The sequence below is a fragment of the Eurypyga helias genome, unplaced genomic scaffold, assembly GCF_000690775.1.
Source record: "Eurypyga helias isolate BGI_N326 unplaced genomic scaffold, ASM69077v1 scaffold13556, whole genome shotgun sequence".
Lineage (NCBI taxonomy): Eukaryota > Metazoa > Chordata > Aves > Eurypygiformes > Eurypygidae > Eurypyga > Eurypyga helias.
This window is the reverse complement of record NW_010254748.1, coordinates 5,717-20,677: the sequence shown is the minus strand read 5'-3', so window position 1 is coordinate 20,677 and position 14,961 is coordinate 5,717. Positions and strand designations below refer to the sequence as shown.

The 14,961-nt window shown below is 60.1% G+C and overlaps 1 protein-coding gene across 1 annotated transcript in view; it reads left to right on the top strand.

The window, feature by feature from the left end:
- Positions 1-7: 7 nt before the first annotated feature.
- Positions 8-14,961, top strand: part of LOC104510764 (venom factor-like) — a gene marked incomplete at both ends in the record, with an annotated part of 17,764 nt that continues 2,810 nt past the window's right edge. The window contains 34 exon segments of the mRNA XM_010153117.1: positions 8-136; positions 1,844-2,003; positions 2,719-2,789; positions 2,883-2,977; positions 3,061-3,143; positions 3,227-3,317; positions 3,591-3,693; positions 3,941-4,061; positions 4,399-4,514; positions 4,789-4,935; positions 5,777-5,989; positions 6,086-6,259; positions 6,711-6,872; positions 6,950-6,982; positions 6,984-7,080; positions 7,314-7,385; positions 7,747-7,947; positions 8,645-8,756; positions 8,853-8,938; positions 9,480-9,619; positions 9,705-9,917; positions 10,199-10,265; positions 10,698-10,784; positions 10,873-11,076; positions 11,359-11,434; positions 11,512-11,671; positions 11,852-11,947; positions 12,088-12,238; positions 12,354-12,517; positions 13,011-13,169; positions 13,723-13,873; positions 13,989-14,040; positions 14,260-14,347; positions 14,758-14,847. Of these exon segments, the coding sequence (XP_010151419.1) occupies positions 8-136; positions 1,844-2,003; positions 2,719-2,789; positions 2,883-2,977; positions 3,061-3,143; positions 3,227-3,317; positions 3,591-3,693; positions 3,941-4,061; positions 4,399-4,514; positions 4,789-4,935; positions 5,777-5,989; positions 6,086-6,259; positions 6,711-6,872; positions 6,950-6,982; positions 6,984-7,080; positions 7,314-7,385; positions 7,747-7,947; positions 8,645-8,756; positions 8,853-8,938; positions 9,480-9,619; positions 9,705-9,917; positions 10,199-10,265; positions 10,698-10,784; positions 10,873-11,076; positions 11,359-11,434; positions 11,512-11,671; positions 11,852-11,947; positions 12,088-12,238; positions 12,354-12,517; positions 13,011-13,169; positions 13,723-13,873; positions 13,989-14,040; positions 14,260-14,347; positions 14,758-14,847 (4,164 nt within the window).

Genomic DNA, 14,961 nt, shown 5'->3' with positions numbered 1-14,961 from the left:
GGAGGCACCGGGACTGACCGCCCCCGCCGAGGCCACTGTCCTGGTGCAGGACTTTCCCCTCAAGCGCCACGTGCTCTACCAGGCCCGCGTGCAGCTGAGCCCCGCCGACGGCATGTTGGCCACCACCACCGTCAAGGTATGTCACCGCCCCCGTGTCACCGCCCCGCCGGTCACTGCCCTCCGCTCTGGGATGAGCAGCCCTTGGGGCTCAACCCTACATGAGATGGTGGAGAATCTCCATGGGGATGGTGGGACTTTGGGAGGTGGTCACCCATGGGATTTTGAGGTCCTTGGGGATGGTCACCCCAGGTCCTTGGGGAGACTTACACCAGAGTCCTTGGAGATGGTCACCCTATGATAGAGGGTGGTCATCCTTGGGTCCATGGGGATGGTCACCTCTGGGTCTTTGGGGACAGTCACCCTGGGGTCCCTGGGGACTGTCACCCTGGGTCCTTGGAGATGGTCACCTCTGGATCTTTGGAGACAGTCACGCCAGGGTCCCTGGCTATGATCGCCCCTGGATCCTTGGGGATCACCTCTGGATCTTTGGAGACAGTCACGCCAGGGGCCCTGGCGGGACTGTCTCCAAAGATCCAGAGGTGACCATCTCCAAGGACCTTGGGGTCACTGTCCCCCAAGATCCAGAGGTGACCATCTCCAAGGACCTTGGGGTCACTGTCCCCCAAGATCCAGAGGTGACCATCTCCAAGGACCTTGGGGTCACTGTCCCCCAAGATCCAGAGGTGACCATCTCCAAGGACCTTGGGGTCACTGTCCCCCAAGATCCAGAGGTGACCATCTCCAAGGACCTTGGGGTCACTGTCCCCCAAGATCCAGAGGTGACCATCTCCAAGGACCTTGGGGTCACTGTCCCCCAAGATCCAGAGGTGACCATCTCCAAGGACCTTGGGGTCACTGTCCCCCAAGATCCAGAGGTGACCATCTCCAAGGACCTTGGGGTCACTGTCCCCCAAGATCCAGAGGTGACCATCTCCAAGGACCTTGGGGTCACTGTCCCCCAAGATCCAGAGGTGACCATCTCCAAGGACCTTGGGGTCACTGTCCCCCAAGGTCCTTGGAGATGGTCACCCCATGATTAGAGGGAGGTCACCCCTGGGTCCTTGGAGATGGTCTCTTCTGGATCTTTGGGGACAGTGACACAGGGGTCCTTGGACATGGTCATTTCTGGATCTCGGGGGACAGTCAACCCTGGGTCCATGGGGATGGTCACCTCTGGATGTTGGGGGACAGTCAACCCTGGGTCCATCAGGATGGTCACCTCTGGATCTTTGTAGACAGTCATGCCAGGGTCCCTGGCTATGGTCACCCCTGGATCCTTGGGGATCGTCACCTCTGGATCTTGGGGGACAGTGACGCAGGGGTCCTTGGAAATGGTCATCTCTGGATCTTGGGGGACAGTCAACCCTGGGTCCATCGGGATGGTCACCTCTGGGTCTTTGGGAACAGTCACCCCAGGGTCCCTGGGGACTGTCACCCTGGGTCCTTGGAGATGGTCATCTCTGGACCTTTGGGAAAGTGACCCAGGAGCCTGTGGCGGTGGTCAACCCTTGATTAAAGGGTGGTCATCCCTGGGTCCTGGGAGATGGACACCTCTGGATATTTGGGGACAGTGACCCAAAATCCTTAGGGATGGTCACCTCTGGATCCTTGGGAACAGTGACCCAGGGGTTCTTGGGGATGGTCAGCCCTGGGTCTGTGATGATGGTCACCCTGCAGTCCTTGGGGATGGTCACTCAGCATCCTCCACCCCATTCCCTGGGCACAGATGCCATCTGGTGTCCCCTGTGGCGCAGGTGCCACCTGGTGTCCTCTGTCACCGCAGGTATCTGCCAAGGCCCTGCCGCAGGCAGTGGGGAAGCAGTTTGTCTCGGTGACGGCGCGGGTGTCCCAGGTGACCCTGGAGAAGGTGCTGCTGGTGTCACTGCAGAGCGGCCACATCTTCCTGCAGACCGACAAGCCCATCTACACCCCTGGCTCCACTGGTGTGTCCTCGGGGTGCTGGGTCCCCTCCATGCCACCTTGGGGTGCTGGTGGCATCTTGGGGTGTTGGGTCCCCTCCATGGCACCTTGGGGTGCTGGGGGCCCTTGGGGTGTTGGGTCCCCTCCATGGCAACTTGGGGTCTTGGTGGCATCTTGGGGTGTTGGGTCCCCTCCATGGCACCTTGAGGTCTTGGTGGCATCTTGGGGTGTTGGGTCCCCTCCATGGCACCTCGGGGTCTTGGTGGCATCTTGGGGTGTTGGGTCCCCTCCATGGCAACTTGGGGTGCTGAGTCACCTTGGGGTGTTGGGTCCCCTCTGTGGCACCTCAGGGTCTTGGTGGTACCTTGAGGTGGTGGGTCACCTCCATGGCACCTTGAGGTCTTGGTGGCATCTTGGGGTGTTGGGTCCCCTCCATGGCACCTTGAGGTCTTGGTGGCATCTTGGGGTGTTGGGTCCCCTCCATGGCACCTTGAGGTCTTGGTGGCATCTTGGGGTGTTGGGTCCCCTCCATGGCACCTTGAGGTCTTGGTGGCATCTTGGGGTGTTGGGTCCCCTTCATAACACCTTGGGGTGCTGGTGTGACTTGGGGGTACATCCATTTGGGGATATCCCTCTAGCATCTCCACTGAGACCCAGCACCCATTTTGGGGTCCAGCACCCATTTCTGGATGTCCCTGCTGCATCCCTGCTCACCTTGTCCCCCGTGTCCCCTCCCAGTGCTCTGCCGCCTCTTCGCTGTGGACCACCTCATGGAGCCAGCGCCCAAGACGGTGATCGTGGAGGTCAAGGTGGGTGCTGGCTGGGGACGTAGGGACATGGGGATGCAGCCACCCATGCCGCTGTCCCCAACCACTGTCCCCAACCACCCCGTGTCCTTTCAGACGCCTGATGATGTCATTGTCAAGCAAGTGCCCGTGTCATCACCAACGAAGACCGGCATCTTCTCCCTCAACCACAACCTGCCTGAGGTCGTCAGGTGGGTGACACTTCCCAGGGTGGCCTGGTGGGACATCCATGGCCCTGGGATTGTCCCTTCACCCTGTCCTCTGTCTCTTCCAGCCTGGGGACATGGACGATAATGGCCAAATTCGAGGACTCGCCAGAACAGGTCTTCAGCACCCAATTTGAAGTCAAGGAGTATGGTAAGGTAGGGTGGGGGTCCCCAGACACCCGGGTCCCTTGTGCCTGTCCTGGAACCCTGAGTCCATTGGGTGACCACCCCCAGTGCTGCCAAGCTTTGAGGTGGTCCTGGAGCCGGAAGAGAAGTTCCTCTACATCGACCGGGAGGAGGATTTCCGAGTGTCCATCACGGCCAGGTGGGATGGTGACCCCAAAACGACTCATTTTGGGCGATGGTGTGGGGTGACATTCCCGCTCTTCTCTTGCGTAACGTCTCCAGGGATGAGAGGGTGGCACAGGTGACAGGTTTGAGGGTGATGGGGGTGTGGGATGATGGTGACAACACAGGGGGATGGTGATGGAGGTGGCAGGGGGTGATGGGGTGACAGGAGGACACAGGCATGTGGAGTGACAGGGTAATGAGGGCATGGGGACAGGGGCTGATGGTGACAGAGGTGGCTTGTCCCCAGGTACCTGTACGGGAAGCGCCTGGAAGGGACAGCCTTTGTCCTCTTCGGTGTTATGGTGGACGATGAGAAGAGGAGCATCCCCCAGTCCCTGCGGCGCATCCAGGTGACCCTGTCCATGTCCCTGTCCCCATCCTTTGTCCATATTCCAGTCCCTTGTCGAGCTCTGTCCCTTACAGAGCCCTGTCCCCATCCCTGTCTCATACAGAGCTCTGCCATCCCCTGTCCCCATCCCCATCCCTGTCCCCATCCCTGTCTCATACGGGGCTCTGCCATCCCCTGTCCCCATCCCCATCCCTGTCCCCATCCCGGTGCCCACGGCTGTCCCCTGTCCCACTGACTCCGTGCCTCAGGTGACCGATGGGGATGGGGAAGCCGTGCTGTCCATGGCCACGCTGCGGCAGCGATTCGCCAATCCCCAGGAGCTGGTGGGACATTCACTCTACATCTCTGTCACCGTCCTCACCGAGTCAGGTGTGTAGGGGACACACAGGGGACATGGGGGATATAGAGACAGCAGGGACACGTGAGGACACTGGTCTGTGGTCTTCAACAGGTTGGGTAGGTGTGGGGACACTTGGGGACATAGGGGGATGGGGACAGCAGTGACGCGGGGGTGGTAATGTGGCACTGGGGACAGCAAAGGATGGGGAGACATGGGGTTGGGGACAGCAAGGATGAGGACAGGTGAGGTTGGGGACAGAGAGGAGGGGGACATCTGGAGCCACCTACGGTTAGACAGGGCTGTCCCTGGGTGAGGGTAGCCCTGTCCCATCACCGGGTGACTTGGCCATTTCCACGGCCACCGCAGGCAGTGACATGGTGGAGGCGCAGCGCAGTGGCATCCGCATCGTGACGTCCCCGTACAGCATCCACTTCACTCACACCCCCAAGTACTTCAAGCCGGGGATGCCCTTCGACCTGACGGTAATGGCATCTGGGGACAGGGATGGGGACAGCGGTGGCATTGGCCCACGACCTCCCTGGTACCAGGGTCCCCAACATTGGGATGGGGACAGGGTGGAGGAGTGGTGGAGGAGACTTGGGGACCAGTGTTTGTCCCCATGTCATACCACTGTGTCACCTGGAGAGGGCCTGGGGACTGTGGTCTGTCTCTGTGTCACCTGGATGGCACCAGGTGACATGCCCCTTGTGCCACATCCCCATGTAACACCCGTATGTCACACCGCATCCCCTACAGGTCTACGTCACTAACCCCGATGACTCCCCAGCTCCGCGTGTCACTGTCAAGGCTGATGGCTTCCAGGGTCTTGTCTCCACCCAGCGTGATGGCACAGCCAAGCTGGTCCTCAACATGCCGGCCAACAAGGATTCTGTCCCCATCACCGTGAGTGCGGATAAGTACTGGTGTAGCCTTGGAACTGGGGTGGCCAAGGTGGCTGGGGACAGTGATGGTTGAAGTGACCTGGGGGTTGGGGTTGCTGAGACAACCAAGGTGGTTGAGATGTCCAGGGTGACCAAGGACCATGGTCAGCATTGATCAAGGCCCAGGACAGCAGGATCGGGGGACCAGGATGGCCTCGACAACTACGGTGGCCAAGAGACAGGGCCACCCTGGTCACCATTGACCAAGGACCAGGATGGCCAAGGTCAGGAGGACCATCATGGCTGAGATGACTGTGGTGGTCAACATGCCTAGAGGGACTAAAGACCAGGGTTATTCTAGTCACCGTTGACCAAGGAGGAAGATGGCTGGTGTCAGGAGAGCCATGGTGGCCAACACAGTTGGGTTGACCAAGACATCTAGTGTGATCAAGAACCAGGATGACCATTGTCAGGGAGACTGGTGGAGATGTCCATAGTGGCCAAGTTGTTCACGGTGGCCTGCAGCCAGGGTCAGCATGGTTCACCAGTGACTAAGAGCCAGGGTGGCCAAGGGCCGGGGACAGGAGTGATGAAGATATTCAGGGTAGTCAAGGGACAGGAGGGCCAATGTCAGGGTGGCCAAGGTAGTTGAGTTGACTAGAGTGGCCAAGACGTCCAGGATAGCAGGGATGATCCCTGTTGGCCAAGGAGATGATCACCACTGACCAAGGACCAGGGCAGCAGGGGTCAGGGAGACGAGGACAGCCAAGACCCCTATGGTGGCCAAGACCTCCATGCTGACCCCTGCCAAGGTTCATGCTTCCCCCTGTTGACCAAATGCCACCATGTCCCCTGTGTCGCAGGTGCGGACAGCGCAGGCGGGGCTGCCTCCTGACCGCCAGGCCTCGCGGCAGATGACCGCCGAAGCTTACCGCAGCCAGGGTGCTTCCGGCAACCTCCTCCACCTTGCCGTGGGGACCAACGAGCTGCAGCCTGGTGACAACCTCGCTGTGAACTTCCACCTCAAGAGCAACAGCAACGCTGTCCGTGACTCTGTCCCGTACTTCACCTACCTGGTGTGTGCACTTGGCCTCTGCCAACCAGCTGCTCCAGATCTTGGAGATCTCGGCATCTAGGTGCTCACCACTCCCGCTTTTCCTCGCCCCACGCAGATCATGAGCAAAGGACGCATCGTCCAAGTCGGGCGACAGCGACATGAGGCCGGCCAGAGCCTGGTCACCATGTTCATCCCCTCCTTCCGCATCGTGGCCTACTACTTCGTGATGCCCGGCGAGATTGTCGCCGACTCCATCTGGATTGACGTCAAGGACACTTGCATGGGCACTGTGAGTGTGTCCACGCTGACCCAGGGGTGGGATGGGGGGGCTATGGGCATTGGTTGGGTCTTGGAGGTGACTTGAGAGACCCTTGAGGTGGCCCTTGAGGGGCTTGAGGTGGCCCTTGAGGGGCTTGAGGTAGCCTTTGAGGGGCTTGGTGGGAACTTTCTGAAGGGCTTGGGTGGCCCTTGGGCAGCTTGGGTGGCCCATGATGGGGATTGGGTGTCACTTAGGTGCTTTGGATAGTCCATGAAAGGCTTAGACATCTCACGGGGGGGGCGCTTGGGTGGTCCATTGGTGGTCCACACATTCCATCCACAGCCATCAGCTACCCCTGGAGGACTCCAACACCTTATGGGGTTGGGATATCCCCATGGGGCAGCTCCTGGGAGTGTGGTGAAGGTGGTTTTGGGTATCCCTTGGACATGACACCCACACACACCCCCCGTGTCCCCGGCAGCTGGTGGTGAAAGGAGCGACAGAGGCTGACAATCGGGTACACGAACCGGGGACGCCCATGCGGCTGCGCATCGAGGGTGACCACAACGCCCATGTGGGGTTGGTGGCCGTGGACAAGGGCGTCTTCGTCCTCAGCAAGAAGAACAAGCTCACCCAGTCCAAGGTGGGTGCCGGGGTCCCCGTCCCTCGTGTCCCCACGTGGCAGCAGGGGCCGTCATGGCTGTCCCCTCTTGGTCGCAGGTTTGGGACACGGTGGGGGAGAGCGAACTCGGCCTGCACCCCTGGCAGTGGGAGGGACAACGTGGGCGTCTTTGCTGATGCCGGCCTCAGCTTGGTCACCAACGTGAAGATCACCACGCCGCAGCGAGGGGGTAGGGGACGTGCTGGGGACTGGGACAACGCAGGGTGGCATCGTGGGGACAGGGTTGGTGACACCTTGGGGATGGGGATGTGGCACTTGAGGGATGGGCGAATGTGACACCTCAGGGATGGGGGATGTGTCCCCTGAGCTTATGGATGTGACAACTGATGTCAAGGGGAACTGACACCCAGGTTTGGGGATGAGACACTGTGGGATCCTGACTTGTGTCCTCTTTGTCCCCAGAGGTCCAGTGTCCCCAGCCTGCGAAACGCAAGCGCCGCTCCCTGCAGCTCATCAATTACAAAGCCAACAAGGGTAGGTGGCACTGGGATTGTCCCATGTCCCCAGGAACCCTGGAATGTCCTGTGCCCCGGGGGACACCAGACTGTCCCAAGCCCCTGAAGGTGCCAAAGTGTCCCACGTCCCTGCAGGACATCAGAGTGTCCCATGTCCCAGTCAATACCAGTGTCCCATGTCCCTGAAGACACCAAAGTGTCCCAGGTTCCCGAGGGACACCAGAGCATCCCATGTCCCAGTCAATACCAGTGTCCCATGTCCCTGCTGATACCACAGCACCCCCTATCCCAAAGGACAGTGGAGTGTCCCATGTCCCTGACGGTCCTCAGGCCAAGGGTTTTGGGATCTGGGTGCCAGCTGGGTGCCTTGGTGCCGGCAGCGGCTGAGTACAAGGACAAGGCGCTGCGCAAGTGTTGTGAGGACGGCATGAAGGACAACCCCATGGGCCACAGCTGCGAGCAGCGCACCAACTACATCCAGGACGGAGAAGCTTGCATCCAGGCCTTCCTCGACTGCTGCAATTACATCAAGGGCGTCCGGGATGAGCGGCATCGCGAGCTCTACCTAGAGCTGGCTCGAAGCAAGTGTTGGGCGACGGTGGGGTGATGGCGGGGTCGGCGGTTGGGCGAAGGTTGGGGGCAGGTCTGGTGAACCGTGGGTGTTGGCTGAGCTATCCTTGGGCGAAGCTTAGGCGAAGGCCTGGTAAACCTCAGGCGTTGGTTGCGCTGTCCTTGGGCAATCCTTGGATGAGTTCTGGGCGATGCGTGGGTGAAGGTCTGGGGAACCTTGGGCATAGCTTGTGCTATCCTTGGGCGAAACTTGTGCTATCCTTGGGTAGAAGCTTGTGCTCTCCTTGGGTGAAGCTTGGGCAAAGGCCTGGTGAACTTCAGGCATTGGTTGCGCTGTCCTTGGGCAATCCTTGGATGAATTTTAGGAAATGCTTGGGTGAAGGTCTGGTGAACCTTGGGCATAGCTTGTGCTATCCTTGGGTGAAGATTGTGTTATCCTTGGGTGAAGATTGTGCTATCCTTGGGTGAAGCTTGTGCTATCCTTGGGTGAAGCTTGGGCAAAGGCCTGGTGAACCTCAGGCATTGGTTGCGCTGTCCTTGGGCGAACCTTGGATAAGTTCTGGGCAACGAGAGGGTGGAAGTTGGGTGATGCCTGGATGATGCTTGGGCAAAACGAGGCTGGTGCTTGGATGATGCTGGGGTGATATTGGCTCCACCCAGGGGTTGGGCCCCTGAGGCCACGGTCGAGAGGGATGCTGCCCTCCCCAGGTGAGGTGGACGATGGCTTCCTGGCTGACGAGGACATCACCTCACGAAGCCTCTTCCCGGAGAGCTGGCTGTGGCAAGTGGAACCATTGACGGAGCAGCCCAATGAGCTGGGGTGAGCCGTGTGTGTGAACCATAGTGGCTGGTTATGCCCCCCCTAGCCTGGCTTGGGGCTGGTTATGACCCCCTTGGTTGTTCCCATCCTCTCCAGCATATCCACGAAGACCCTGCCTGTGTACCTGAAGGACTCCATCACCACCTGGGAGGTCCTGGCCGTCAGCCTCTCACCAAAAAAGGGTACGTGATGGGGTTGAAAGGTGTGCCTGGGGATCAAAGGAATCCTCCAAACCTTGGCCGTGGTCCCTGGGTCTTGAAGGGTCCCTAAAGCCTGGTGGGTTTCCTTGGGGTTTGAGGGATCTCCAAAATCTGAGAGGATTGCATACCACTGGAGAGGTGCCCCAAAATTTTGGGGAGATACCCCAAAGCTTGGTTCCAGTCCTTGGGACTTGAGGGATCTCCTAAGCCATGGGAGGACCCCATGGGGCCTGAGGGATCTCCTAAGCTCTGGGAGGACTCCAAGGGACTCCAGAGATGATCTAAACCATGGGACAATTCCATAAGACTTGGAGGATCTTCTAAGCCACCGGGGGGCCCCATGGGACTTGAGGGATCTCCTAAGCCGTGGGAGGACTTCAAGGGACTGAAGAGATCCCCTAAACCTTGGGAGGACTCCATGGGACTTGAATGCTCTCCCAAAACTTTGGGGATGTCCCTGGGACATGAGGGACCCAGCAAGCCCATAAGACTGAGCCCTACGTCCCTGGGGGTCCCCTCGCAGGGCTGTGCGTGGCTGACCCCTACGAGATCACGGTGATGAAGGAGTTCTTCATCGACCTGCGCCTGCCCTACTCCGTGGTGAGGAACGAGCAGGTGGAGGTCCGCGCCATCCTCTACAACTACTGGACGCACGAAATCACGGTTGGCAGGGGACCCACAACAGGGCTGTTGGAGGGGGTGTCTGTGACCCCCTGAACCCCACGGCCAACATCTCTGTGCCCCGCAGGTGCGCGTGGAGCTGATGCACAACCCGGCCCTGTGCAGCGCCTCCACCTCCAAGGCGCGCTACCAGCAGATCCTCAAACTGAAAGCCCAATCGTCGTGGGCCGTGCCCTTCGTCATCGTGCCCTTGCAGCTGGGGCTGCACGACATCGAGGTGAAGGCAGCCGTCCGGGGCAGCTTTGTGGCTGACGGTGTCAAGAAGAAGCTCAAAGTTGTGGTGAGTAGCCACCCCCGTTTGTGGCGTCTCCACCACACGGTGCCACCTCCACCCCTGAGATGTCATCCCTGTCTTCACTTTCATCCCCTGGTACCCAGGGATGAAGGATCCTCCCCCTTCTTGAATGTTCAAGTGTGGCCTCCTGAGGCTCTCCCAGTTTGTCCCATGACCTGGGGGTGCTGGTTTGCACTGCGACACCTTACCTGGACATCCCGGAGTGGGTGGGAAGGGGAGGACCCAAAAGCAGCCCTAACTTTAGTCTTGGCCTCTCACCTCCGCAGCCCGAAGGGATGAGGTTGGAGAAGACGGTGAAGATAGTTGAGCTGGACCCGAACACGAAGGGAGTCAGTGAGTGGCCCTGGCTGGTTTTTGGGGTGTCTCAGCCCCACGGGTATCTCCCACTGAGGGAAGGATCTGGGGCATCTCAGGGGACAGGGGAAGTCCCACTGTGGGTCTTGGACAGCTTGGGGGATGAAGGATGTACCACCAAAGATAGGACTGGGGCATCTTGAGGGACAAGGGACATCCCACTATGGATCTGGGGCATTTTGGGGAATGAGGGATGTCCTGCTGTGGGTCTGGAGCATCCCTGGGGACAAGGGACACCCCACTATGGAGCTGGGGTATCTCAGGGGAGAAGGGACATCCTGGTATGGCTCTGGAACACCCTGAGGGACAAGGGACATCCTGCTGCAGGTGTGGGGCAGGGCTGGATCACCTCACTGTGGGGGGGGGTGACATGAAGGATTTGGAGTCATCTATCTCCATCCTTCCCCACAGATGGTGTACAGGAAGAGAAGGTGAAGGCAGCAAACCTCTCTGACATCGTCCCCAACACCGAGTCGGAGACCAGAGTGAGCATCCAAGGTGAGAGCAGGGGGAGGGACACACATGGGGACAAGCTAGGAGGGGGTGGGACACTCCTGTCTTGACATCTCCTCTTCTCCTGGTCCAGGCAACCCCGTGTCCATCATGGTGGAGAAAGCCATCGACGGGACCAAGCTGAAGCACCTCATCGTGACGCCGGCGGGCTGCGGGGAGCAGAACATGATCGGGATGACGCCCACAGTCATTGCCACCCACTACCTGGACAGCACCTTGCAGTGGGAAAGCCTCGGCGTTGACCGCCGCGCAGAGGCCATCAACATGATTAAAAAGGGTGGGACCATCCCCTGGTTTTCTGTCTTGGGGTGCAAAATGTCCCCATCCCCCAAGGTGCTGAAGAAGCCTGCACCTTTGAAGACGGGTTGGGTGCTACCAGTCTGGGGGCTTCTAGAGCTACTGGTTGGCACTGGAATGAGATCTGGAGTGGGTTGGTGGCCTTGAAGCTACCTCAGCTTGGCTGGGTGCTCCTTGTGTTGGCCAACGGCTGGAGGGCATCGGTGGGTGGAAGCCACCCCTGGGTGTTCCTTGTGTTGGCCAACCACCATCTCCTCACCAGGTTACACCCAACAACTTGTTTTCCGGAAGCCTGACAGCTCCTACGCCGCCTTCCAGAACCGCCCATCAAGCACCTGGTGAGGGTCACGGTGACACCACCACGTGGGTTGGGGAGAGAGGGTTGGAGACGATGCTATGGTTCTCCTGTCCCCAGGTTGACAGCCTACGTGGCCAAAGTCTTTGCCATGTCCATCAAGCTGGTGGACATCGAGCCCGAGGTGGTTTGTGGTGCCGTGAAATGGCTCATCCTGGAGAAGCAGAAGCCAGATGGGATTTTCCAAGAAGATGCTCCTGTCATCCATAAGGAGATGGTGGTATGGCGGCATCCAAACCCTGTCCCTGCTGGTGGCCAAAGCCCTGTTGGCTGGGGGATGAGCTTTTGGAGCGAGCTGTGGGGAAAGGACTATGTTGGGTGACGGGTCGAGTGTTGGGTGGACAGAGTGTGCCGTGAAAACCATGATCCTGAGGTTTTTTCCCTCCATTTTGTCATGCAGGGAGGCTACCAAGGTGCCGAGCCCGAGGTGTCCCTGACAGCCTTCGTCCTCATCGCGCTGCAGGAGGCCCGGGAGGTCTGCAAGGACCATGTCAATGTGAGTGTCCCAGCCCTCAACCCCCCCCCACGGAGAGAGGGGACACAACCGACACTTGTCACATAGGACAGTTCAAGATGGGGTGCCCAACCCTCATAGCAGCCACCTGAGCATCCAAAGTTACCATCCTTTCTGCCCAGAGCTTGGACGGGAGCATCACCAAAGCTGCTGAATACCTTGCCCGGAGGTACCAGTCGCTGTCCCGACCCTACACGGTGGCCCTGACCTCCTACGCCTTGGCCCTGGCAGGGAAACTCAAGAGCGAGAAAGTTCTCATGAAGTTCTCCAAAGGTGACATCTCACCACGTGGCGGGGGGTGGGGTGGGCGAAGTAATTACGGGTTACCTGGGGGAGGGGGCCAGAAATCAGCCCTAGAGGGTGCTGAGGGGCTGCTGTCACCCCCCAGAGGGCAGAAGCTGGGAGGAACGCAACGCCCATACCTACAACATCGAGGGGACGTCCTACGCGTTGCTGGCCCTGCTGCAGATGGAGAAGGTGACGCTGACCGGGCCGGTGGTCCGCTGGCTTTCCCAGCAGAACTACTTTGGTGGTGGCTACGGATCCACTCAGGTGGGTTACCGACCCCCCCGGCACCCTTGGGCGCTGTCCTGACACCCGCTGCCATGGGGAAGGGGGACAGGGGTTGAGGGGTCACTTTGCGGCCCTGGGGACTCCAGGGGTATGGCTTGTGCCTTGGGGGACACCTCTGGTGCCATGGGACCCCAAAGGCATTGGGGGACCTCTCAGGGCTCTTGGGACCCTTGGGGACATGGCATGTCCTTGGGGAACACCCCTGACCCCACGAGATCTCAAGGGCCCAAAAGACCTGTCCCTGGGGGGGACATCCTAATCCCTGGGGTCACCTTCAGACCCTGGGGACCCTTGGGGACATGTCCTGTCCTTGGGGGACCCCTCTGCTCCATAAGACCCCCGAAGGGTATGATCCAGGTGCTCCCAGGTGACCCTAGGACTTGGGGTCACCCTGGGCTCAGGGCCACGCAGGGGGCTTTGGGGATGCTCTGGACAGTGTCCCCAAGTCCTGGTGACACGGGTGTCCCTGCAGGCCACCATCCTGGTTTTCCAAGCTTTGGCCCAGTACCAGGTGGCATCTCCGCGGCAGCTGGAGCTCAACCTCGACGTGTCGGTGCTGCTGCCGCGCCGTGCCAACGCCATCACCTACCGCATCGAGAACCGCAACGCCCTGGTGGCACGCTCCGCCGAGGTGCCGTCACCCTTGTCACCCTTGTCACCCTTGTCACCCTCGTCACCATCAGGGCCCTGGGGGTGTGGCACTGCTGGCCCTGCTCTGGCTGCCCATGGGGTGTCTCTGTCCCCTCTGTGTCCCTTCACGGCCAGGACAATCTTGTCCACTCGCAATGGCCTTGGGGGTCGCTGTCCCCTCTGTGCTGTGTCCCCTTGCCTCGGGTGTCCGTCCCTTCCATGTCCCCTCTGTGTCCTTCCAAGGCTTGGGATGCCCCTGCCATGTCCCTCCATGTCCCAGGATGATCTTTTCCCCTCTTTTGCTGTGACCTGGCATGACCCTGTCCCCTCCATGTCACTCCGTGTCCTCCGTTGTCCCCTCCTTGTCCTTCAGTGTCCCTGTCCTCTTTGTGTTTTGTCACACTGTTGTCCCAAATCCTGGGATGTCCCTGTCCCTTCTACCCCCTTCCCCCCTCCACATTCCCGCATGTGTCCATGGCCCGGGATGCCCCAACCCTTCCGTGTCCCTGCCGGGGGATGTCCCTGTCCCCCCCCAACATCCCCTCTCCCCTCAGACCAAGCTGAACGAGGACATCACGGTGAAAGCCGAGGGCTTGGGGAAGGGGACAATGACGGTGGTGACAGTCTACAATGCCAAGGTCCCTGAGAAGGACAACAAGTGTGATGGCTTCGACCTGCGGGTGCAGGTGGAGGACGTGAAGGCAGGCGAGTCCCCCCATATGTCCCCCTCCTGTCCTCACTACGTCCCCCTGTATCCCTCCTCATGTCCCCTCTGTGTCCTCTCCATGTGTCCCCTCATTGTCCCCATGTCCCCCCACAGGCAAGGAGCAGGATGGCGTCATCCGCTCCGTCAAGATCACCATCTGCACCAGGTAGGACGGGCTGGGGACGTCGGGGAGGATGGGGACAGGGACGCTGGGGACAGTGGGGACAGGGACATGAGGGAACAGGATGGGGATGTCAGGGACAAACAGGGCTCAGCCCCACCTTGGGCCTTAGGGATCCTTGGGAACAGGGACATTAGGGATGGGGGTTCTGGGGACAATAGGGTGGTTGGGGACAGACTGGTGGCCTCAGCCCTGTCCCCACAGGTACCGGGACGACGTGGATGCCACCATGTCCATCCTCGACGTCTCCATGCTCACGGGCTTCTCGCCTGACCTCCAGGACCTGAAGAGGGTGAGTGTGGGGGCATGGGGACATGTGGGGACACACGGGGGGACCCAGGACCTTGCATCCTAGTGCCATCATGTCCCACCGTGTCCCCACATCTCCCTAACCCCCATGTGTGTGTCCCATGTCCTTCTCTCCCCACATCTCCATGTGTCTGTGTCCCCACATCCCTGTGTCCCTGCCTCTCCCTCCGTGGCCACGTGTCCCCTGGTGTCACTGTCCCTGTGACCCCATGTTCCCCTGTGTCCCCACATCTCTGCAAGTCCCTCGAGTCCTGCCATGGCCACTGCGTGCCCCACGTGGCCACCATCACCATGCCCCGCGTGTCCCTGTGCCTATACATCCCCATATCCTGATGCGGTCGTGTGTCCTCCTGTGTCCCTGCGTGCCCGGTGTCACCGTGTCCCTGTCCCCAGCTCACAGAGGGGGTGGACAGGTACATCTCCAAGTTTGAGATCGACCAAGCGCAGTCGGACCGCAGCAACCTCGTCATCTACCTCGACAAGGTGGGGGCACGGGGGGCATGGGGTCATGAGGGACACGGGGATGGAACTGGATGGGGACATGATGGGACAGGGATGGGGACAGGGATGGGGACAGGGGGGGGCAGGGGTGGGGGC